The sequence below is a fragment of the Mandrillus leucophaeus genome, unplaced genomic scaffold (genome assembly GCF_000951045.1).
Source record: "Mandrillus leucophaeus isolate KB7577 unplaced genomic scaffold, Mleu.le_1.0 Scaffold246, whole genome shotgun sequence".
Lineage (NCBI taxonomy): Eukaryota > Metazoa > Chordata > Mammalia > Primates > Cercopithecidae > Mandrillus > Mandrillus leucophaeus.
In genome coordinates this window covers 3011249-3035932 of record NW_012102543.1, presented here as the reverse complement: position 1 = coordinate 3035932, position 24684 = coordinate 3011249, and the positions used below count along the sequence as shown (strand labels likewise).

General features: G+C 36.7%; 1 protein-coding gene across 2 annotated transcripts in view; it reads left to right on the top strand.

Moving 5' to 3' along the window:
* Window positions 1-869: 869 nt before the first annotated feature.
* PCNX (pecanex homolog (Drosophila)) overlaps window positions 870-24684 on the top strand; it is a 171172-nt gene continuing 147357 nt past the window's right edge. For both annotated transcript variants that reach the window (XM_011983136.1, XM_011983137.1), the window contains exons 1-4: window positions 870-1081; window positions 11546-11651; window positions 17351-17396; window positions 18338-18427. In XM_011983136.1, coding sequence (XP_011838526.1) covers window positions 888-1081; window positions 11546-11651; window positions 17351-17396; window positions 18338-18427 — 436 coding nt within the window. In that variant the 5' untranslated portion in view covers window positions 870-887. The remainder of the gene's footprint in view (window positions 1082-11545; window positions 11652-17350; window positions 17397-18337; window positions 18428-24684) is intronic.

Here is a 24684-nt window from a genome sequence, read left to right as displayed (position 1 = left end):
TCCCATCACTGAATCCTTCTGTGTGATGGGCCTTCAGCCCCCCACCCAGGATGTTTGGCTGACTTATTTCAGTTAATCTGTTACTTGATTCTGTTCTGCGGTCTTTTATTCTTTTTGTTTGGCAGGCTACAATTTTTAAGTATTTTAAATGTTTAACTATTTTAAAATAAAACCCACCTGGATTTTGCATGTCTTCCGTATCTTACCCAGTTTTACAGTCACAGTTCTAAGGCCATTCTCATGACTGTTTTAACTTCCAATTTTTGGGAATACAAAGAATGTATCCTAAAAAATGGTTGCACAGAGTCCATAAACAGGCATTATATATGAATCACAACCTGGATTTATTCACATATGCTGTAATGTGATACCTTTGTTCTCCAAGTGTATGATAAGGCTTTTGGCATGGACTGTTTACCTGTGCTGTCCAGTGGAAATGTAATGCAGGCAAGCCATATATGTAATTTAACATTTTCTAGTAGCCACATTAAGTAAAAAGAAACACATGAAATTAATTTTAATAATGTTTTATTTGACCAGTATAATCTAAGTATTATTTCAACATGTAATCAACATAAAAACTGAGATATTTTACATTTTTTTTATATTGAATCTTTGAAATGCAGTGTTTATTCTCACTTTGCATCTCAGTTCAAACTAGCCATATCTCAAGTACTCAGTAGCCACACGTAGCTAGTGTCTTTTCACTGCATTGGACGGTGAAATTGTATCAGTACTTTTGCAGCTTAGTGCTAGTAACATAGTTGTTGCTTTGTGTGTAAATGTGTTTATTATTTCAGATACAGATTTCTCTAATTGAATACAATAGAAAATATTTTAAAATGTATTTCCTTATTTTCCTTCTCTTAAAGGCCCTTCCTTCTTCCATGATTATAGTAGCAGTTTATTGTCCTGTGATAGCTGCTGTCTTCATTGTTCTGAAGATGGTCAACTATCGACTACACAGAGCACTTGATGCTGGAGAAGTTGTAGATAGGACTGCAAATGAGTTCACGGATCAGCGAAACAAAGCTGAGCAAGGCAACTGTTCAACCAGGAGAAAAGACAGTAATGGACCGAGGTAAGGAAACCTTTATCATTCAGATTGTAATGATTTAGATTGTGTTATCTGTATAATGATGTGATTATTATGTTGTACTTGTTTTCTTTATATGGTTTTAAGGCAGTGTTAGATCTTACCACTGTAGATACAATGATGGGTACATATTTTAATATTAGAAGAGAGCTAAGCTAACTGGCATGTTCAGGGGATTAAATCAATTTTCTTGGCCTCATTACTAGACAGGTTAGAACAATACACTACCGTATGATAGTTACTTACGCTAAAGATCAAAACCAACAGCCTAAAGAAATTATTGAGCATGGCTTATAAATCTCAGCATTTATTTTTGTTTATATATATAAATAAAATATATGTGTATGTGTGTGTGTATATATATAAAAGCAAATTGTGATATTTTACTTGACATTTGTAAGTTGTATACTTAATGTATTGTACATTTCTTTCAACTGTATATTCTTACCTTAGAAACTTAGCTGTTAGTCAAAAGTTTGTGACCTTGCAGAAAATCGTAGGTACCCCCTGGTATAACTCTTGGAAAAGTTTTTTTTGTGAATACTTGATATACTTCAAAACAATTCTAGCAGGTAGATGCAGTTATTATCCCTGATTTACAGATGTGGAAACCAAGTTGAGAAAGATCAAATAATCTAAGCAGTTGTTTCCACTGAGCATAATATGAAATATTTCAGACATCAAGACATAAATAATACAACAAAAAGTGGGCACTCCTCTGTTAAGACAGGTGATATTTCTGTATATTTTCCAGGGCATTGAAAGCCTTTGTTTATTCCTTTTCAATTACATTTTTTCCTTATTCTTAACATGAGTACCCTGTTTGTTAAACATATTTTACCCTCATAATTTTTATCGCCTTAATCACTATCTGAAATTATCTTAACATTTATTTGCATTTATGAACTTCTTGAAGGTAAGTACCTTATTTTTCTTACAAACTATTATATTCCCAGTTCCAAAATCAGTGTCTGGCAATGATAGGTACTCAGCAAATATTTGAAGTAGTGAAAACAATTATTCTGTGATATTATGTTTAATGATGCACAGTATCTCATTATGTGGATGTATTTTATCCTATTTTTAATTATATCAATTATTTTGAAATTTAAATATTAGATAACTGTGATGTTTAAATTTTAAATGATTAAATGTTTTACCATAGTTGTTCAGAGGTGGAATTACTAGAAATGCTATGCACATTTTAAACTTTTCCAATATGTATTGCCAAATTCCCAAGATTTTACCATTTAATGACTATGACCAGAAATTCAGCTGCCTCTTTTTTTTGCACTTTTGACAGCTCTGAGTATTTAGTAATTTGAAAAACTGTGATATATCATTGTTTAATATTTAAATAATTAAATAATTAATATTTCCGTTTTTGAATTACTAGTAAAATGGAAGTATTTTTCTTATTGCCATGTATATTTGTTATTCTGTGAATTGTGTATTTTTCTATTAGTGGATTTTTTTTTGCTATTGACTTTGGGACTTTTTTTTAACAAAGGATGTTAGCTCTTCTGTGTCAAATATTCTTCCTCAGTTTATAGCATTTTATTTGTCAGTCTCTTTATATCCTGTAATTTATTTTTCTGTGTTCCATTTTGTATGTTTGTTATTTCTGCTTTTGATAACATGTTTTCTAAGATTTTCCTTCCCTCAAATTATATAAATATACAATAAATTGAGATCTTTGTATCTACTTTCAGTATTTTTATCATTTTACTTTTACTGTTAAATTGTTGTCAGTTTGAAAACATTTTAACTTAATTTGTTTAGGTTTGTTTGTCACAACACCATTCATTAAGTAACAGATTTTTTTCCCTGTAAATTTAAATGCTTTTATTTTCATGTAGTATACTGTATGTACTTATGTTAGTTTCTGAACTTAGTTTTCTGCTTCATCTTTCTGCCTTTTTTCATTTATACCATATTGTTTTTATCATAGTGACTTTATAATATGTTTAATACTTAGCATTGTGAGTGACTCCAGTATTTTTTTTTTTTGATATTATTATTATTTTTTTGGGGGGTGTTTGTTTGTTTCTTTCGACATGGAGTCTTGCTCTGTCGCCCAGACTGGAGTGCAGTGGTGCTATCTCAGCTCATTGCAACCTCCACCTCCCAGGTTCAGACAGTTCTCTTGCCTCAGCCTCCCAAGTAGCTGGGATTACAGGCACGCACCACCACACCCCGCTAATTTTTGTATTTTTAGTAGGGACAGGGTTTCGTCGTGTTGGCCAGGCTGGTGCTGGACTGCTGACCTCAAGTAATCTGCCTGCCTCGGTGTCCCGAAGTGCTAGGATTACAGGCATGAACCAACACGCCTGACATTTTTTGATATTATTTTGGCTATTCTCATGCATATACTTACTTTTGTGAGATATCTTCGTGTGTGCTCATCCTCCAGAAAATTCCATTAGAATTTTGATGACAAGTCTATTAAATTTGTAGAAACTCAGCTTTTAAAATAGGGATATAGATGAGAGATTTCCGTTTATTTTCTTATGATTTTATTTATCTCTTTATTTGCTTATCTTTTATGTCTTATTTCACATTTTTAAAATGGTTTATGTACATTTCCTAGGCCTATTCTATTTCTGTTAAGAAATGCATACTCTTACATTGTGGATAAGCAAGCAGAATGCAGACTTTGCACTCAGTCAGCCAAAGCTTCTTAATTGTATGACACTGGACAAGCTACTTAAGCTTTTTATGAGTTGGCTTTCTTGTCAGAATGATGAGGAAAATAATGGAACTATCTCATATTATTATTACAGTGAATAAATGAAATAATATATATAAAGCTCTTAGAATAATTCCTGACACATGGTAACACTTGATAATTGTTCTGATTATTTCTGGATATTATATATATTTTTCATTGCTTCTGAATTGTTTTTTCCATTTTCTTTTACTTTTAAAATTTATTGTGAAATATATATTCCAAATGCTATGTTAGCAATAATCAAGTGACTACTTCATTACCTACCACACAGCTTAGGAAATAAAACATTATAAAAATACCATATAAGCTTTATGACATTCCTCTCCCATTCATTCCACTTTTCCCTTCAGGAGTAACCATAATCTTGAATTTTTTGTGAATAGCTCCCTTGCATTTCTTTATTGTTACACACTCTCCGTAGATATCCCTGAATATATTTATTTGTTTTTGTCTGCTTTAGGACATCCTAAGAGAATCATACTGTATGCACTTCTATATGAGAGATTTTTCTTTTTTTGCACAGTATATTTTATTAACTCACCCATGGTGATGTTTGTAGCTAGAGTTTATTCATATTGACTGACATGCAGTCTGCCACTGTAAGAATAGACCACAGTCTATTTATTCATTCTTCTATTTATAGCCGTTCAGATTATTTCTAGTGTTTTTTGTCTTGCGGTGCATGTGTATATCTAGTTTATGTAAGCTGGTTTATAGGGCATTTTCATGTTCAGTTTTATCAGGCAATTCCAAGCTGTGTGCCAAAATGATTTTACCAATTTATACTCTCACCAGTAGTGTATGAAAGTCCTTATTGTTTCACATCCTCATCAACATTTGATATTGGTAAACTTTAAAAATTTGCCGTTCACTTAGCTATTGATTTGGGGTTTAAAAAAAGAAAATTGGCTGGGCAATGTGGCTCCTGCCTGTAATCCCAGCACTTTCGGAGAGAGAGATGGGAGGACAGCTTGGAATCAGGAGTTCTAGATCAGTTTGGGCAACATAGCGAGACCTTGTCTTTACAAAAAATAAAAAAACAAAAATTTAGCTGGGTATGGTAGTGCGCACCTGTAGTGCCAGATACTTGGGAGGCTGAGGGAGGAGGATCAGTTGAGCCCAGGAGTTCAAGAGTTCAGTGACCTTTGATCACGCCACTGCACTCCAGCCTGGGTGGCAGAGCAAGACCCTGTCTTGAAAAAATTTACCATTCATGAAGTGTAAAAGGTGTCTCATTGTGACTTTCAGTTAACCTTTCTGATTACTAATGAGGTTAAGCATCTTATTTTTTTATATGTGGTCCATTTAGGTTTTTCTTTTTTCCAGTGCTCATTTATGTTTTCTTTCATTTTTCTTTGGAGTTGTCTTTTTCTTAATGATTAATAGGATTTCTTTTTATATATTCATGCTATTCCTTTATTAGTTATGTATATATTACAGTCATCTCCCACTTCTGACTTGTCATTTTGCTTTCCTTAAAGTTTCTTATGATTATCATATATTCTTAAATTTAGAACAATGAAATTTACCACTTTTTAGTAATCAGGTTTTTTGTTTTTTGTCTGTGTGTTTTTTTTTTTAATGAGACAGAGTTTCGCTTTTGTCGCCCAAGCTGAAGGGCAGTGGCACAATCTCAGCTCACTGCAACCTGTGCCTCCGAGATTCAAGTGAGTCTCTTGCCTTGCCTCCTGAGTAGCTGGGATTACAGGCATGCGCCACTGTGCCTGGCTAATTTTGTATTTTTAGTAGAGATGGAGTCTTACCATGTTGGCCAGGCTGGTCTCAAACTCTTGACCTCAGGTGATCCACCCACCTCAGCCTCCCAAAGTGCTGAGATTACAGGCGTGATTCACGTGCCCGCCTAGCATTTTTGTGTCTTAATTATTTTCTACACAGAGATCAGAAAGGTATTATGTATTGTCTTTTTGAAGTTTCCTGTTTCTTTTGTTTTCACATTTCAATTCCATCCAAAGTTATTTAGGTCTGTAGTATCAGGTAGGTTCTTAAGGCTTATTTTTTTCTTTATGAATCTCGGATTTACCCAGTATTTGTTAAATGAACTATCTTTTCCTGAGTAATTTGTAGCACTCTCTATGGCATAAGCTAAATTTTCATTTCTGGTGGACTGTTTCTGGGCTCTCTGTTCTGTTCTGTTGATCTGCTTGCCTGTGCCATTACCACACCATCCTTATCAGTTTTAAAAAATGACTCTTGATAGCCAGTGGGGCAAACCTCCCACCATATTCTTTTTTAGGGGAGACTTTGCTATTCTAGGCTCTTGGATTTTTAATGTAAACTTTAGAGTCTGCTAGAGAAAGTCTGCAGGAACTTGGTATTTTTATTGGAGTTACACTAAATTTGTAGATCCCTCTGCTGAGAATTTGTATCTTTACAATGTTGAATCTCTCCATTTATTTAGTCTTTGTAAGTATCTTTCAGTAGTAGTTTTTCATTTTCTCCATTAAAAGGAAATTTATTATTTTATAGTGTTTATGCTACTATAAAATTTTTTATAATTTTGTTTTCCCCCCTAAAATGTTGCAGCTAATTTTGTGTCTAGCAGTCTTATTAAACCCCCTTATTAATGATGTTCCCTTGTCTATATGATCACAATTATTTCTACCTTTCTAGTCCTTATACTTCTTGTTTAATTTTTTTCACTGGCTGTGGTTTCTAGCACATGGTTAAGTTGAAATATTATTGGTGTACATCCTTGTCTTTTTTCTAATCTTTAATGTTTTTAAGTTTCACTATTAAGTAAGATCTTTGTTGTAGGTTTTTATTTTTGACATCTCCTTTCCTCGCCCTCCCACTTGTGAATCTCATGTTCTGTTCTGAGGAAAAGAAATTAATAGGAAAATAAATACTTGTATATGTAGAGCCTGTCCCTGTGTGTGGTACATTGTGGCTCTCAATTTGTTGTATGAATGAGTAAGTATAGCAGAACTACTTGAGCTTTATGGTTTTCATTGGTCTCTCTTTTATGTGGTACAGCAGGTAAAAAATGGTTAAATCTTTATTTTAGAGAAAGAATCAGTCAGTAATTTTTTTTTTACATTTCTAATGCTTCAGGAAGTAACATCGAATTTTACGATTTGAATACAAACATTTGAAGAAAGATCATGGTTTCTCTATGTTTCTCATGGCAGTAATGCTTATGATATTGTAAACTACAGATCAATTTAAACTGTATGAAGCTGGATTTTAGGTTGTTCTCTGAGAGAGATTATGCTGTTTAGGAACTTTGTTCCTGTGAATATAGGAACTTTGTTTTTTATCTATTCTTATTTTTATGAGCATCATTTTACTCCAGATTTACAAACTTGGTACTCTAATGGTATTGCCAAGTTTCTGATCAAAGCCTGAGCACGAGCAATTAATACGATCCTAATAATCAACAAATTAGTTTGTGAAGACATCTCTGTAATTAGGATTGCACCCCTTCTGCTTTTCTGCCTTTCCCTGTACCTGGTTTGTTTTTTTTCTTAACAGATGGGGAAGTTAAGGCATAAAGGTAGATATTACCTGAATTTGGTGTATTGCTTACTGCAGTAGACCACTTTGCTTCTGTGCGAATAATAAACTACTATGCTTTCCAGGTATGTGCTGAAATCTCCATTGCTGCAAACCTGCAAGTCTTGCCAATAAAGAAAACTCTTACTCAGCTGTTTTATATGTTTAGCTATATTTAGAACATCTACAGCTTGGCTAAGAGTTTTATTTCTGAATTTATAGAGAAGAAAGAAGTGCAGAAATTTTACTAGAGGGTTTTTTTTTTTTAAAATAAAAACACCTGTTCATTTTTTCTCTTCATCTTTTTTATTCCTTTGATATCGCCTTTCTTCCCATGCATTGTTGTTTGTTGACCGTTAGTTCTAAATCATTATTTCTCAACTGGGGGTAATTTTGTCCCCCAGGGCACATTTAGCAATGTCTGGAGCTTTTTTTGGTTGTCACACTGAGGGGCTGCTACTGGCATCTAGTGGGTAAAGGCCAGAGATGCTGCTAGCCATCCTACAATGCAGTCAATAATTATGTACCCCCAAAATGTCAATAGCAGTGAGTTTAAAAATCCCTGCTCTAAATAATGGTGTTTACTTTCAGATTTGAACTGGAAAGACACAAATGCCTATTTGGTGTAAGGCAGTATGTTTTCTTAGAAAGAATGAGGGCCAAGTGCAGTGGCTCATACCTGTAATCGTAGCACTTTGGGAGGCCAAGGTGGGAGGATCCCTTGAGGCCAGGATTTTGAGACCAGCCTGGATAATATAGTAAGACTCTGTCTCTACCAAAAAAAAAAAAAAAAAAAATCAGCCGGGTATGGTGGCATGGGCATGTAGCCCCAGCTACACGGGAGACTGAGGTGGGAGGATCACTTGAGCCCAGGAGTTCGAGACTGCAGTATACTATGATTGCACCAGTGCACCCTGGCCTGGGTGATAGGGCGAGATCCTGTCTCTTAAAAAAACAAAACAAAACAAAAAAGCAAGAATGTGGGCTTTAGAGTTTCACAGACCTGTTTTTTGTCTTATCTAAGGCCATGCTGGTTACGAGTACCTGTATTCAAGTGTGTGGGAAATAAAGAAAGAGCAGATATGATAACTTATTTGCAGAATGCTGAGGAGGTACTATTGCTGTCCTCCTCTTCCACCTGAACTCCATCTACCAGTGACTCAGTTTATGTTTCATTCCTTCTCTGAGACTTTAGGCAAGTTTTTATGCCTTTGGTTTTCAGTTTTTTCAACTGTAAGAGGAGAATAATAGCACTTATAAATATTAGGGCAGGTTTCATCAGAAAATGCAAATAGAGCACAAACTCCTATGTCTGGATATAATAAATACTTAGCAAATATTTGTTTTTATTATATTATTATTATTATTTTGAGACAGGATCTTGCTCTGTTGCCCAGGCTGGAGTGCAGTGGTGCAGTCATAACTAACTGCAGCCTTTACCTCCCAGGCTAAGTCTATGTGCTCACCTCAGCCCCTTGAGTTGCTGGGAGTACAGGCACATGCCACTACGCCTGGGTAATGTTTTTGTAGAGATGGGGTTTTGTCATGTTGCCCAGTCTGGTCTCAAACTCCTGGGCTCAAGTGATCTGCCCATCTTGGCCTCCCAAAGTGCTAGGATTACAGGCATGAACCACATACCCAGCATGTTTTTATTTATTATTAATAATAACTGTATGTTCAGATTGTAGTAATTTGGACTTGCTATCAGAAGTGATGTATAAAACTAGGCAGGATTATCCATCAGTTGATGACTGGATAAACAAATGTGGTTTATCCATAGAGTGGAATATTATTTGACTATAAAAAGGAGTGAAATACTGATGCATGCTACAATATGGATGAACCTTGAAAACATTATGCTAAGTGAAAGAAGCCAGATACAAAACATCACATATAATTCCATTTATATAGAATGTCCAGAACAGGGAAATCTGTAGAGACAGAATCTAGATTAATGGTTGTCTAGGGCTAAGGAGGATGGAAAGTGATGGGTAGTAATGGTTAAAGGGGCTTGTTTTTGAGATGATAAAAATGCTCTAAAATTGGCTTTGGCAGTGGTTTAATAATTTAATGAATATGCTAAAAACCACTGAATTATACAGCTTAAAAGGGTGAATTGTATGATATGTGAATCATATTTCAATAAAGTTGATGTGTGTGTGTGTGTGTGTGTGTATAGACTAGGCAAGATGAGGGCTCTCTCTCCTTTCTGTGTTATTTCATTTCTTAATCTGTACCTTGCTCTCCATCTTCTGATTTCTTTGTATCTCACTTAGAGGATGCATTCTAGTGGAGAAACCCTAATATTGCTGAATAATCATTGCTAATTCAGTGTGGTGATAGTGCCTCTATATACACACTTAAAGTTTTTCCAATTTAGAAAAATTTCTCCTCTGGCCTACATAGTTTGTATGAATTAACACCAGACAGCTTTTAAACGTGAGCATGTTCTACATTTCTCACACATGAGTATTTGTATACTGAATTGGCCATATGTTTACCTGAGTTCCAATATATTTTATTTTTATAATTGAATAGTAAGTTAGAAAGCTAGTTTTCTTTGTTGAACCTTAGTTAGCTGACTGTAGTCAATGGCTTACAGTTAGGAACCTGTTAAGCAAACAGGGACATTATAATTATGAGATCATAGATAATAAAAACACTAGAATTCAAACTGCTATACTGTTAAATATTTAAATGGAAAATTATACATTGCTTATATCTTTTGATTGCAGCTGTCAAAATATTCTACCCAAAAAAGCTTAAGGGAATTTGCTACTCACATTACTGAGAAGTCTGCATGTGAGGGATGTCTTCAGATGCAGTGTTTCAAACTGTCACTTCATGTCCCTGCTTCTCTTCTTCTAGCCAGGTTCTGTTCTTTTCTATTAGTTGGCTTCTTAGAACAGACTCCCACTTAATGTTTGTAAGATGGCTGCAGCACCTCCAGGCCTTAAGTCTCAACATTAAGAGCAGCAGATACAGAGAAATATCCTCTCACCAATAAGACACTCCTGGCCTGATTCATACTAGCCTGGGTTGGGTCCTGTGCTTATTCTAGAGCTAATCTCAATGACCAGAAGAATGGGATATGCTGATGACTTTGAACAGTAGAGCCCAATCCTAAACCTGAGGGTGGGGTCAACATTACCCAAAAACTTGTAAGAGTTTGGGATGAGGTGGTTTACCTGAAGAATTTGGTGTTGCTTTTTTTTTTTTTTAATAATCAGAAAGTTGAATTGGATGCCAGATAGCAAGATACATCCTCTGTAATATCCAACACATATATTGTAACTTTTATCCAGATAATAGCAAAAAAAAAAAAAAATTATTGACTACTTACTCTGTTTATACCAGGTAGAATGAGTAAAAAATCTCTGGGCAAAAAGTAGGATTATGACTTATGGTAAGAGTTGTCTTCCTAAGGAACCTTATGTAGCATTTTCTAAGTTTTGTGAAATTTGGTGTGTGGTTTTTCCCTGTAAATCTGGGTTACTGTTATCTGTAAGTACTGTGTTTGGGCTTCTCCAGGGCTTTGAACCTAGTACTTTTCTCTCTCTTGTCTTTCTATGTCGTTACTACGTAGCATCACTTTCCTTTTTTAACCTTGGCCTTCTAAACATGTATAGATCTAAAATCTTAGGTTTCCAGTTCTGTAAAACAAGTTAGTATTCTAGTTAAATTCTGTTTACTTGAAGAATACAAATACAAATAGCTTGACCAGGGCGACTGTTCTCTTGTGTGTTCATCACTGTATCACGCAGCTCATTCGGACTGATCTCGCGGGGAGTCGTTAATGTAATATCTGATTACATCCTGTGTTTACAATTGAACAATTTCTCTTTGCTCTTGGGAAGCAAATGGCAATCATTTCTTTGCGAGAGTGGTTTGATAGCACATATCATAACATATTTAGTATGCTATAATTGTAATTAATGCCAGTTTCTAATGTTGGATTGGATGTAGACAGTTTGGAATAAGAGAGTTTTCCATATTTTCAAGTAGTGATGTGGTGATAAAATAGTTCCAGTTATCAGACTTGTAAATGAAGAATGATCATTGTTTACCTTTTTTGCTATTTGCTTGATTTAAAAATCAGATCTCTTAGTTTTGTAGAAAAAAGTATAACTTAAAAAATTAACAAAGGAAAAGCATTGGAGTCAAAATAACGACAGTTACGCTTTTTCTCATTTTTTTCTCCACAGTGATCCTGGTGGAGGGATTGAAATGTCTGAGTTTATCCGAGAGGCCACACCCCCAGTTGGTTGCAGTTCCAGAAATTCTTATGCCGGTCTAGATCCAAGCAACCAGGTAGGAACCTGTGCTGTTTTATTTTGCCTTTTTCCCTCCTCCTGATGGTGGTCTCCGTTATTCTCATGTCTTTAAGTCGGCTGATGTTTTGTCATATTTTTCTGATTAATATTTTTTAATTGTTTATTAATAACATCTTTAGTAATATTCTTTTTAACTTACTTTTCACATTGATTAATTACATATTTTTGAGCATTACTACAGACTCATCTTTGGGTGTATAGTTTTGATTATAACGATTGTGAATACCTTTAGGAAATTTAGGTTCCACCTTGCACTGTTTTATTTACCTTCACATCATCTGTATTGGAGAGGTGTAGATGTCTGTGGTTACCCCCGGTTTAAATGTGGCCAAAAAATAAAAATAAAAGTAAATGCTGAAAATCTCTCAGTGTTCAAGATGTTGAATGGTAAGCCTAAAAGTAAAATACAAGTTTGCTTTTACCAGTTTTAATGTCTTTCTACTATGTAACTTTTAACTTAAAATGGTAACTCTTAAAGTATTACTTCAAAACTTGGCTGGACCTTTGCTGCTCTAGTTCTCTTATTCATCCTAAATACCTGGATACTAATCAAAGTCCCAGTTACTCCTGCTGTTCTTCTCAGCAGATGATTTCATTGGGTAGAGTAAAATTCTATGAACTGTGTTGGAAATGTTCACGGTCTTCTCATAGTAGACCTTTACATAACTATAGGTTTTAGTGGTTGTTATGTCAGTCCTTTCATTACATAGAAAAAGAAATAGCTGATTTATATCAGGGTCTGGACTAGACCTCACTTCTCACTCCAGTCTTCCTGTTATCATACGACACAGCTTGTGGATTGAAACCATTCTTCTCTTTTCTCCTGCCTTTCTGTCCTAGAGAGAGACTTAGTCATCCTTATTTTCTGGTGTAACTAACTTCTTGTAACTATCCTACATTTCTCAAGATTTTCAAACACCTTATGGTGTTGACCCTTTCTCTTGCAGATGGAGTACTTATTTATATGGCACTTTATAAGGCTCTACAGAGTAGATTTTCCTCTTTTTTTCTTCCTGTCTTATATACTGCCTTGTGTACAGTTGACTTTAAATTAATGATTGCTAATTATCTTTATGTGTCTAGGTAATAAAACATTAGAGGTAGATCAGACCTAGCTTCTCATTTAACAAATGAGTAAATAGCAGACATAATTCTGCCAATTTTGTCCTGTAGTCTTCTACTCTTCTGCATTGGTAGCCCTAAGAACAATGTTATGAAAAACACTATATGAATAAAAATCTTGAACAGGGTCTTGTTTTCTAATATATTTTGATAGAAGGTTTGACTCTATTTGATTAGCATGTTCATGATTTAAAGTGAATGACTAAACTGTTGAAGGTAACAGTTTTGGTTGTGATCGATTATAGTACGGAACATGTAGGTTCTTAAATTTGTCTTCCTTCCATAACAAACTCATAGAATGGGAGATGTCAGAGTTTTTTTTTGTTGTTGTTGTTTGTTTGTTTAAAGACTGTGAAAAGAGCTATGACATATTAATTAGATTGATACTTTTTTTTTTTTCTGAGATAGAATCTTGCTCTGTCATCCAGGCTGGAGTGCAGTGGCACGATCTTGACTCACTGCAACCCCCGTTTCCCAGGTTCAAGCCGTTCTCGTGCCTCAGCCTCCCAAGTAGCTGGGATTACAGGTGTCTGCCACCACACCTGGCTAATTTTTTTGCATTTTTAGTAGAGACAGGGTTCACCATGTTGGCCAGACTGCCTCGAACTCCTGACCTCAGGTGATCTGCCCACCTCAGCCTCCCAAAGTGCTGGGATTACAGATGTGAGCCACCATGCTCAGCCTTAGATTGATACTTTCTGTTACAAATTTTACAATGCCTTTTTGAAGACAAGGGTTACTATCCTTGATCCTGTTTTTTTTGTTGTTGTTGTTGTTGGCCTTGTGTTTCTCTCAGTTTCTTTTTATAGAATGAAATAACTCAATTCTTGAATATGGCTGCATGTTTTGTATTCTTAATTAACCCTGGGCTTTCTTCTTATTGACAAATGTAGGTAGTATCAGACCCCCAGAAAGTAAGCCTAGATTTCTCCAATCATCTTTTGGAGACCTTTTTTCCTTTTTGTAATAGGACAGATGGAAGGGCCAGCAATGGCCAGGCACTTTTGGATCCTGTGACCTTGGCATCCTGTCTGTTGGAACTTGCCTGTTTGTTTTAGGGAGGGAGTCCCTTATTGACTGTGATTAAAGCATGTGTGCATGTTGTTAAACACACAGCATACCTTTTACTTAAAATAATAACTTTTTAATAAAAATGGGCAAATATTGCACGTTATTGTGCTACTTGGATTTTAGTGTTTTCGTTTTATAATGTTTATGACAAAATAAATGGTGCCATAATTATTCTTACCCTTTAGAGAAGCTGAAGTGAGGAGGTAGAGTCTGACTGTGTGCAGATTGCTGGAGATGTTACCGTTATAGACATACTGTTGTTTCTTGTATGTGTTTTATTATAGAATGTGTAAGATACTGCTACGCATTATCATATTTTATGTGAATTTCTTGTGTACTAAACTGTGAACCCGCTGACCATAGTAGCTACATTGCAGTCATTGTTACCATTCTTTCCTTCACCTCTGCCTTTTTCCCTTTCATCTTCTACCCTCCATTTCCATTCTTTCTTTTCTCCACCTTCATCCTCTCCTTACCTCCTTCTCTTTCCTTTTGTCACTTTTCTACCTTCAAATATTTTAGTGCTCAATAGTATTCAAGGCATTCTACCTAGTGTGGGTTGGGGAGTGGGTCTTATACTGAAAGAGATTGTGATCTTATAGTAGATGTGATATAAGTAACCAAAGATAAAGATGTGATATATTTACCAAGGGGCCAGGCGTGGTGACTTATGCCTGTAATCTCAGCACTTTGGGAGGCCGAGGCAGGTGGATCACGAGGTCAGGAGATCAAGACCAGCCTGGCTAATATGGTGAAACCCTGTGTCTACTAAAAATACAAAAAATTAGCTGGGCGTGGTGGCATGCACCCGTAGTCCCAGCTACCCAGGAGGCCGAGGCAGGAGAATAGCTTGAACTTGGGAGGTGGAGGTTGCAGTGAGCTGAGATGGCACCACTGCACTCCAGCCTGGGCAACAGAGCGAGACTCTGTCTCAAAAAACAAACAAACAAACAAAAAAAAACCGAAGTAAAAATTGCTGTAGGAATGGTACAGAAGAAGAGCTAATGATTTCATAGGATAAAGTAATTGTTTCCAGCTGGAGAGACAGGCATAGCTTCTTGGTGGAGGTGGCCTTGCCTGATATGCTCTCTAGTTAGAAGTAACCTTTCTTCCCTGGTATCCATAATCCTTCCTATGGCACTTGTCATAGAGAAGAAACAGTGGAATATTTTAGTTTATGCAAAGCACTTAAATAAAAAACTTCACCCCCAGGTGTAGAAATATACTATTTTTTCTTAATTTTTAAATTTTCATTTTTAGGAAATTTAACAAGTGAGGGTAAACAGGAAAATTAAAATAATACATAATGTCATAATTGATTGTATCATGAACATTAATATCATTAAGTGTTTTTCTACAGTGACACTTTGGGGAATGCATTGCATTTGGATGTACTATAGTTTATATTCTAGACGCCCTGTTGTTTCACATGTAAATAGTCATGATTCTTAGATATTTTGAGGGGAAGTATAATGCAGAAAAGTATGAAGAATAAAATGTAACTACTCTATTATACCTGTTAAGAATGTTTTTGTCAGCAAGTAGTAGAATACTCAACTAATAGTGACTTAAAGAAATGGTTGTTTTTCACCTAAATGTGGAGGTGATTGTGTGACATTTATTTAGTAGCCTAATGTTAGGCCTCTGGATTGGCATCTCTGCAGTTCTCTAGGCTTTTTCCTCAGGGTTGCAGGATGAGCACAGAAGCTTCAATCAAGACCCTGTTTGAAAAGTTAGGAAGCAAGCAGTAGTGTGGGACAGAGATTTTCCTTGATCACTTTCTTCTCAGACACACAAAGACGTTTTCCTGAAGCCCTCCAGCACATTCTCCCACACGTTCATTCACCAGAACTAGTTCATATACCTACCTCCAGACCGGGGACTGGGCCCACTTCTCATATATCAGAAGGTGTATGACTAATTTTGGAACAAAATAGGGAGATTGTTAAAGAAGGAGAAAGGGAATACTTTGTGAGCTTCTGAGCAAATGACTACCATATCCGTATTAAATTTTTTTTTTTTTAAGTTTAAATTCCTAGATGGGTATCCATAAAATGGTGTTTTTGTTTTCTTGTTTGTTTTTAAATTTCTGTTTAGGAAGTTATGTTTAACTCTAGTAGAAAAATAGCATATGTTAATTCTGTAACTTATGTAGCAGGTGTAAGAATGAAACTTTCTTTTGTGATAAAATGCTTTTTTGGTTTTTTCTTGCTGGCAAATTGCAATGTCTTTTATGGCTAATTGAAAGCAGAAATTAGGAAAAACTAGAAGAACCAAGCTTAATAAAATAGTTCAAAATTATTACAAAGCTTATTTTTTATTGACTAACTCAAGAGTTTATTTGTAGTTTCAACCTATATATGTATGCTTATTTTTATTTACTTTTTCACTGGCATGTAACTTATACAGCATAGTATATACCTTCAGTGTACAGCTAAGTAAATTTTTACATCTGTGTGCACCCATTCAGTTGCCATCCAGATCAAGAAAGGCCCTCATGCCCCTTCAAAGTCAACATTAACCTATATTTTGAGTGTATTTTTTGTCATATACACCTAACTAAATCAAACCAATGAAGAGGAAGACTTAGTAAAGTATAAAGTATTATATGAATGTTCTTAATTTTATTTTACAATGCTAACTTTGCTTGACTGTTTTCTTCTTAGAATCCGTAGAAACGAGTTATAGGAAGAGTTGCTGAGACTTGCTGATTTAGTAACTGTTATGTTATCTTTGATTTCCTTAATGTGGAATTTGTAGTACTTATTTATATTATTTTCATGGTAGTATAATAAATAATGGCTGTGAAATTTTAGGAAAGTGTTAAACTATCTTGAATATAAGCACTAAAAGCTCAACAATCAGGTTTTAATTTTCTCCTTACAGTTTGTGCTAAAAATTCCTTTTTCATGGATGCCTTAGACTTTCATTGATTTATTTTTTAATGTTCTGTCTATGAAGAAGTACTTACTTTTTGTCTCCAACTAAAGAAGGTACATAATGATACACTAACAATTTGATGGTAAGACTTAATGTTGCACTTGGTAGCGTATGTTAATGTTTGTCTGCCAAACCTTCCTTTTATACCCTAAGAAGTCTAAATGTATTTCAGGTAGACATAAAGCCTGGTTTTGCTTTTGTTTATAACATGAACATATCATGGTGTAGTATAAAAATGATAGTTGTATGACATGAGTTGCTTGAGATTGGAGGATCTGGCTTTTGGTGGGGCTCCATCAGTCCTGAGCACACAGAGGGATTGGGTAGCTCTGCACATCAGTAAGACACGTGCAGCCTGTGCCACAACCAACAGGTTAAGTGGCTCCAATAGAGCTTGTCCAACAAGTATCTTTTAATATTGATAAAAGTGACCAATAACATGTTTTGGTCATATAATTTTGTTTGATAATCTTGCTAGTCTGTATTGATAATGACATAGCTAGCATTTTAATTAGTTTTACTTACTTCATGTCATATTTTCAGATTGGATCTGGTTCCTCGCGTCTTGGAACAGCAGCAACTATTAAAGGTAGGTGTGATCTAACTTAAAAGTTGCCCCTGACTTTCCCTTTCATTTTGGTTGTAGTGAAGGTAACAGTATTATACATTCACATGTAATGAAAAAAATCATTCTTGAAATTATTTTATAGATAAAATTATCTATCTTATTAAAAGTTGCTTGACTATTAAAGGTAGATGTGATCTAACTTGAAAGTTGCCTCTGACTTTCCCTTTCATTTTGGTTGTAGTGAAGGTAACAGTACTGTACTTTCAAATGTAATGAAAAAAATCATTCTTTAAATTATTTTATAGTTAAAATTATTTATCTTATTAAAGGTTGCTTGACTTAAATTGTGTTCTCTTTCATCATCCAAATTTCACAAAAGTGACCACTTACATTACATTGCATGAATTACATAAGTTTTGATCTACAAGAAACTTCCTTGCCTTAGAGGGAAAACACTTTTGTGGGTTTTAGTGGGGTTCATGGAAAACTAAATAATTTGATGTGAAACCTTTGAATATGGGCACAAATGAAACAACAAAAAAAAGTAAGTTATTTTCTGCTGTTTGATCTATTCAGATAATTCATATTGTTTTTACCCTACAGTTTTTTAGGTTACTAATTTTCCCTGGGAAGGAAATTCATGTTGGTTCGAGTTATGTAATTTGCATTCCTTTTAAAAATCCACTTGTTTTTAAAGAAATAGTTTTATGAGTTTACATTTTGAAGCTTTCCATGTTATATTGTTTGGTTTGTAGTTCTGTGAGAATAATTAAATGCTCTGATAGTCCATGATACTTCCTGTTAGTTCAGTGCATCTTCCATTATTGTAACCTTTGATACACAAAAACTGCTTTAGTTGATAGACATCAGTACTCCTTGATGTATTAATACTTCCTTGGTTGGGCCACACTACAGCCTTACTGTTAATATAAGGTCCTCACATGTTTCTCTTAACTTTGTAGGAGATACAGACACTGCCAAGACTTCTGATGATATCAGTTTAAGTCTGGGCCAAAGTTCTAGTCTTTGTAAGGAAGGAAGTGAAGAACAAGGTAAGAACATTATACTTTACCATGATGTCATATACTGTGGTGATCAGAGTTAATTTGTAGGATATACTGTGTACAATCTGGCAGGAGTTTATAACAATTTAATATGGTATTTAAGGAAACATTAATATAAAATGTTACTGGGATAGTAGTAATACAGAGTTATACAGGCTTTTAGCTTACTGGAACTCAGTTATACATGTTCTGCCAGATAAATATGGAGAAATTCTATGAGCATATGCCCCAGAGTGAATATGAGATGGGAGATAAGAATCTGCTATTCTTTTAGTTGCTCAGACCAAGTAGCCCAGCTTAGGGATAACCTAGTATGTAAAACTGTTACTTTCCTTTGGTACAATCTCTAAATGCCAGCTGCTTCATCTCCTGCCAACTGCAAAAACAGCAATAAGTTTTGACGTAGTGTCTTAGTTCATGTGCATTGCTATAAAGAAATACCTGAGACTGGGTAACTTGTAAAGAAAAGAGGTATATTTGGCTTACGGTTCTTCAGGCTGTACAAGAAGCATGGTGCCAGCACCTGCTTCTGGTGAGAACCTCAGGAAGCTTCCAATCATGGTGGAAGGGGAAGGGGAGCTGGCATGTCACATGGTGAGAGAGGACGAGAAGAGAGAGGGGAGGGGTGCCATGCCTGCTCTGTTAAACAGTCAGCTCTTGTGTGAACTAATAAACTGAGAATTCACTCATTACCGCAGAGGTGGCAGCAAGCCATTCATGAAGGATCCACCCTCATGACTCAAACACCTCCCACCAGGCCCCACGTCTAACATTGGTGATCCACATGAAATTTGGAGGGGGACAAATAGCCAAACCATATCACAGAGAAGTAACTTGCTGTTGGACCTACTGAGAAACCGTGCATCTATTACCAACATGGTACCTTCCTGTAGCAGATTGTTAATAGAAATTTTGGCTATTTGTGATTTTTTTTCTTCAACTCAATTGTAAATGAATATTTTGAATTTTATTGAGTCTTTTTAAACTCACATTTTCATGTTTGATTTCTAATTTTCAAACATAAAGCAACAGATATGTCATCCCCATTTTCTATTGGAGATTTTCCAAAGTTCTGTAATCAGAACCTGAACCAGAACTAGGTTAGAAACTTTTCTCACTATTGCCACCGTGTTATAACCCTGTTATTTTTATTAACCTACGGGTGATGTTTGATGGGCAGACAGGCTGACAAATTTTTTATTCTTAATTATGAAACTTGTTTATGAGGCTACAAACGGATAACTAAATTATGACATTTGCCCATTCATTTAATATTTTTCCCAGGTTGATTTCTTACAAGCATGTTTTGTTACCGTTGGAATTTTAAGTTTATTATTGTAACTCTCTCCTTTTTTTGAATTACCGTACCCTCTCATTGTTTCTTTGCTTCTGTGGACTCTCTTATCTAACCTTATACCTCATTCCTAAAACCGAAAAGACCTTTACATGTACTGTGTGGGCGGGGCACAGTGGCTCATGCCTGTAATCCCAGCACTTTGGGAGGCTGAGGTGGGTGGAGTTTGAGACCAGCCTGGGCAACATGGCGAAACCCTGTCTCTACTAAAAATACAAAAATTATCCAGGATAGTGGTGCACACCTGTAATCCTAGTTACTCAGGAGGCTGAGGCACGAGAATTGCTTGAACCTGAGAGACAGAGGTTGTAGTGAGCCGAGATCGTGTGACTGCACTCCAGCCTGGGTGACACTCAAATAAATAAACAAACACACATACATAGGTACGTACATATGTATGTACGTACTGTGTGGTATGGAAACTTTAAAAGAAAATTAAAGGTGAATCAACTGGCTGTGGTGGCTGATGCCTGTAACCCCAGCATTTTGGGAGGCCAAGGCAGGAGGATTGCTTGAGTCCAGGAGTTTGAATCCAGCCTTGGTAACATAGTGAGATGCCTGTCTCTACAAAAAATAATAAAAAAATTTAGCCAGGCATGATGGTATGTGCCTATAGTCTCAGCTACTTGGGAGGCTGAGGTGGGAGGATCGCTTGATCCCAGGAGGCTGAGGTAGCAGTAAGCTGTGATAGTGCCACTGCACTCCAGCCTGGGCAACAGAGGGAGACCCTTTCTCTCTCTCTCAATCAGTCAACCAATCAATCAGTCAATATCAATTTCTTTGAGAAGTACAATATCCTTTTCTATAATATGAGACCATCACAGTGTCTCAACAACTAGATAATAATCTTAGAGGGGTTGGTGCCCTTGCGTTTAGGGATTATATATCTTATTTTATATCTGGAAAGTACCATATACAAACAAGATTTTTTTTTTTTTTTTTTGAGACGGAGTCTCGCTCTGTCGCCCAGGCTGGAGTGCAGTGGCCGGATCTCAGCTCACTGCAAGCTCCGCCTCCCGGGTTCACGCCATTCTCCTGCCTCAGCCTCCCGAGTAGCTGGGACTACAGGTGTCTGCCACATCGCCCGGCTAGTTTTTTGTATTTTTTTTAGTAGAGACGGGGTTTCACCGTGTTAGGCAGGATGGTCTCGATCTCCTGACCTCGTGATCCACCCGTCTCGGCCTCCCAAAGTGCTGGGATTACAGGCTTGAGCCACCGCGCCCGGCCTACAAACAAGATTTTTATAGTCTGGTAGGTTGGGAATTATATACACACAGATCTACCCTTGCAACTATATATTAACATAGACAGTGATGTCTAACATTCACTGGGTGCATACTATTGGTCAAGTTTGGGGTCGGCATACTTTTCTGTGAAGGACCAAATAGCTTTGTAGGCCATGTGGTCTCTCTTGCTACTTAGCTACTCAACTCTGCCACTGTAGAGTGAAAGGAGTCATAAACAATACATAAATAGTGGGCATGGCTGTGCCAGCCTAAAATTTGGTTTACAGAAACAAGTTTGAGGGCTGGATTTGGCTTCATGGGGCTTTGTTTGTCAACCCCTGGTTTAAGTCCTCTTCTAAGCATTTTATATGCATTTACCCAGTTAATCTTCACTATAAACGTTTGAAGTTGGTACTGTTATTATTCTCACTTTACAGATGAACGTGTTACTGCTTAGAGAGAAGTTATAAGAAACTTGCTCAAAGTCACGCAGCTACAAAGTGACAGTCCTATAGTCCAAATCTGGTTTTGAATTAGGCTTTTTAAAATCTATACTATACTACTTTCATATAGTTTTAAAACTTGCTTTTATCATGCAACATTTTTCCGTATATTTAACATTTAAAAAATATTGTTGAGTACTCTTGGCACTGTTTTAAGTACTGGAAGTAAATCAGTGAACAAAAAGACAAAAAGTTCCACTCTCATGTGGCTTCCATACTATTAATATGGAATCATACCGGTAGAAATCAACATATACTGTAGTAAGTAGAGACAGAAGATAGGGATTGGTGGGGACTAGGGAAACTTTAATTTTAAATAGAGCAGTTGAGGGCAAGCCTCTCTGAGAGCAAAGACCTGAAGAAGGAGGAGTGAGCTCTCAGGATATCTGAGGGGAGGGGCCCCCTCCACGCAGAGGGAACAACAAGGGCAAAGCCCCAAAGCGGGAGCATGCCTGTCAAGTTTGAGAAATATTGTGGCTGGCTCAGAGTAAGGGAAGGGCCAAACAGTATGGAGTTTTGTAAGCCATCTTAAATGTGCTAATTTTAATTCTGAGTGAGATGAGGAACTGCTAAAGGGTTGTATTTCATTTCGGCGGAATCACTCTGGCTCCTATTTTGAGGAATATATTAAAAGGGGCAAAAGTTGAAGCAGGAGCTCACTTAGCAGATGATTGCAGCAATCCAGAGCACAGATCAGAGTAGTGAGACGTAGTCTGACTGTGTGTGTGTAAGATACTAAAAAGATAGGTTATGGATTTGGATATACTGTGTGAGAGAAGTAGTGGTCATGGATGACTCAAAGGTTTTTGAGTTAAGCATCAGGGAGGATGGGGGCCTGCCACCTGAAGTGGGGAAGACTGAGGAGGAGCAGATTCGGGGTGGGGAGAGCATGGAGGGTAAGTTAGGGGGTTCAGTTCAGGACATATCAGGTGCTGTTAGACCTGTATACAGCAATGAGTAGATAGGTCCAGATTTCAGATAAGAGGTCTGGGTTGGGGGTTTTAGATTCAGGAGTTGTCAGTGGATAAATAAAAACAACAAAAATCAGTCATATCAGTTAAGGGGTTGGGTATTATGAAGTTGATGAAGCATCAGGGCAAGTATACTTGTTAGCTGCTTGGGGTTTCTGTGGCCTGACTTCTTGATCCAAATCCCTTTTCCTAGCTATGGTTTGGCGCCACCTAGTGGCAAATGTTCATGCTGGCTTTAATACCATTTGGGACTCTTAACTCCTGTGGTTTGGATTTACAGGACAATGGCCTTTGGTTAGTTGGTTAACAGTTAGTTGATTAGTTGACACTCATTTTGTCACCTGATTCAGGATAACTGGGGGAAAACAGGATATTGGGGTGTATCTTCAACTTTTTCACTTCTAAGATAATCTACAGTTTCCCTGCCTCTTGCTCATGTCTTCCCTTTCCAAGATCAGAACTTCAGACCATACCCATGTGAATATGAGGGCTGGGTAGAAGGTAGAGGAACTAGTTACAGGTATTTTTGAATTTTGGTTTGTCATGGGGATAGAGAACTGGATGAGATTTACAAAGAGGGGTATAGGTAGAAAAGTGAAAAGTTCTAGCTGGGTGCCATGCTCACACCTGTAATCCCAGCACTTTGAGAGGCCAAGGTGGGAGGGTTGCTTGAGGCCAGGAGTTCAGTACCAGCCTGGGCAACATGGTGAAACCCTGTCTCTAAGAAAAACTATAAAAAATTACATGGGTGTGGTGCTGTGCACCTGTGGCCCAGCTACTTGAGAGGCTGAGGCAGGAGGATTGCTTGAGCCTGGGAGATCAAGACTGCAGTGAGCCATGATTGCACCACTGCACTCCAGCCTGAGTGACAGAGCAAGACTCTGTCTCAAAAGAAGAGAAGAAAAGAAAAAGTGAAAAGTTTTTTTTTTTTTTTTTTGAGACGGAGTCTGGCTCTGTTGCCCAGGCTGGAGTGCAGTGGCCGGATCCCAGCTCACTGCAAGCCCCGCCTCCCGGGTTCACGCCATTCTCCTGCCTCAGCCTCCCGAGTAGCTGGGAGTACAGGCGCCCGCCACCTCGCCCGGCTAATTTTTTTTGTATTTTAGTAGAGACGGGGTTTCACCGTGTTAGCCAGGATGGTCTCGATCTCCTGACCTCGTGATCCACCCGTCTCGGCCTCCCAAAGTGCTGGGATTACAGGCTTGAGCCACCGCGCCCGGCCGAAAAGTTTTAAGATCTGAACCCTGTGCCTCTTTAGCTTAAGAAGTCCAGGAGACTGAGTAGGAACAATTAGTGAGATCAAAGGAAAAGCAAGACTGTTATCCCCGTGTGATCAAGGAGAATGGACTGGCCACCTTCATCACGTGCTGCTTATAGGTCAGGTGACGTGAAGACTGAGACCTGACCATTGGATTGAACAGTGTAGAGGGTGTCGGTGACCTTGATAAGCACAGTCTTAGGGGAGTTGAATTGGAATACAAAGAGAGAATTGGAGGGGAAGAATCAGACAATGAATATAGACAACTCTTTCAGTGAATTTTTGTAAAGATGATAGCAAGCAGGAGAAGTAAAGATAAAGGAGGGATTTCGGTTTTGTAAGATGTTGTAAGAGAAATAACAGCATGTTTGTATAACTGATTATTATCCATAATCAATTGATGGGGATGATCAGAGAGAGAAAGAAGGTACAATTTTTGTTTATAGAAGTAATATATATGATAACTTTAGAAAATATAGTTAAGTATGAAGAAAAAATTTATACCTCTGCCACTGAGAAACTTCTTTTTGCATATCACTTTTTTTCATATGTTTTTGCTTTGATATAATTCAGTGGTTTTTAGAATATTATGCATCCATCACCACTATCTAAATCAAGAACATTTTCATTACGCAGAAAGAAACCTGCACCCATTACACTCCCCATTTCCTCTTCAAGCAGCCCCTGACAACCTCCAGTTTACTTTCTGTTTCTATGAATTTGCCTATTCTAGACATTTCATATAAACACAATTATATGTGTTTTTTTAATGTGTCTGGCTTCTTTCACTTACCTTATTCTGGCATGTATCAGGATGTTATTTCTTTTTATGGCTAACTGTGGTATATCACTTTTCACATTTATAAAAATACATGCACGTATTCCATTAGCATTCATTTAAACTTACAGAACTGGATTTTTTTTTTTTTTTTTTTT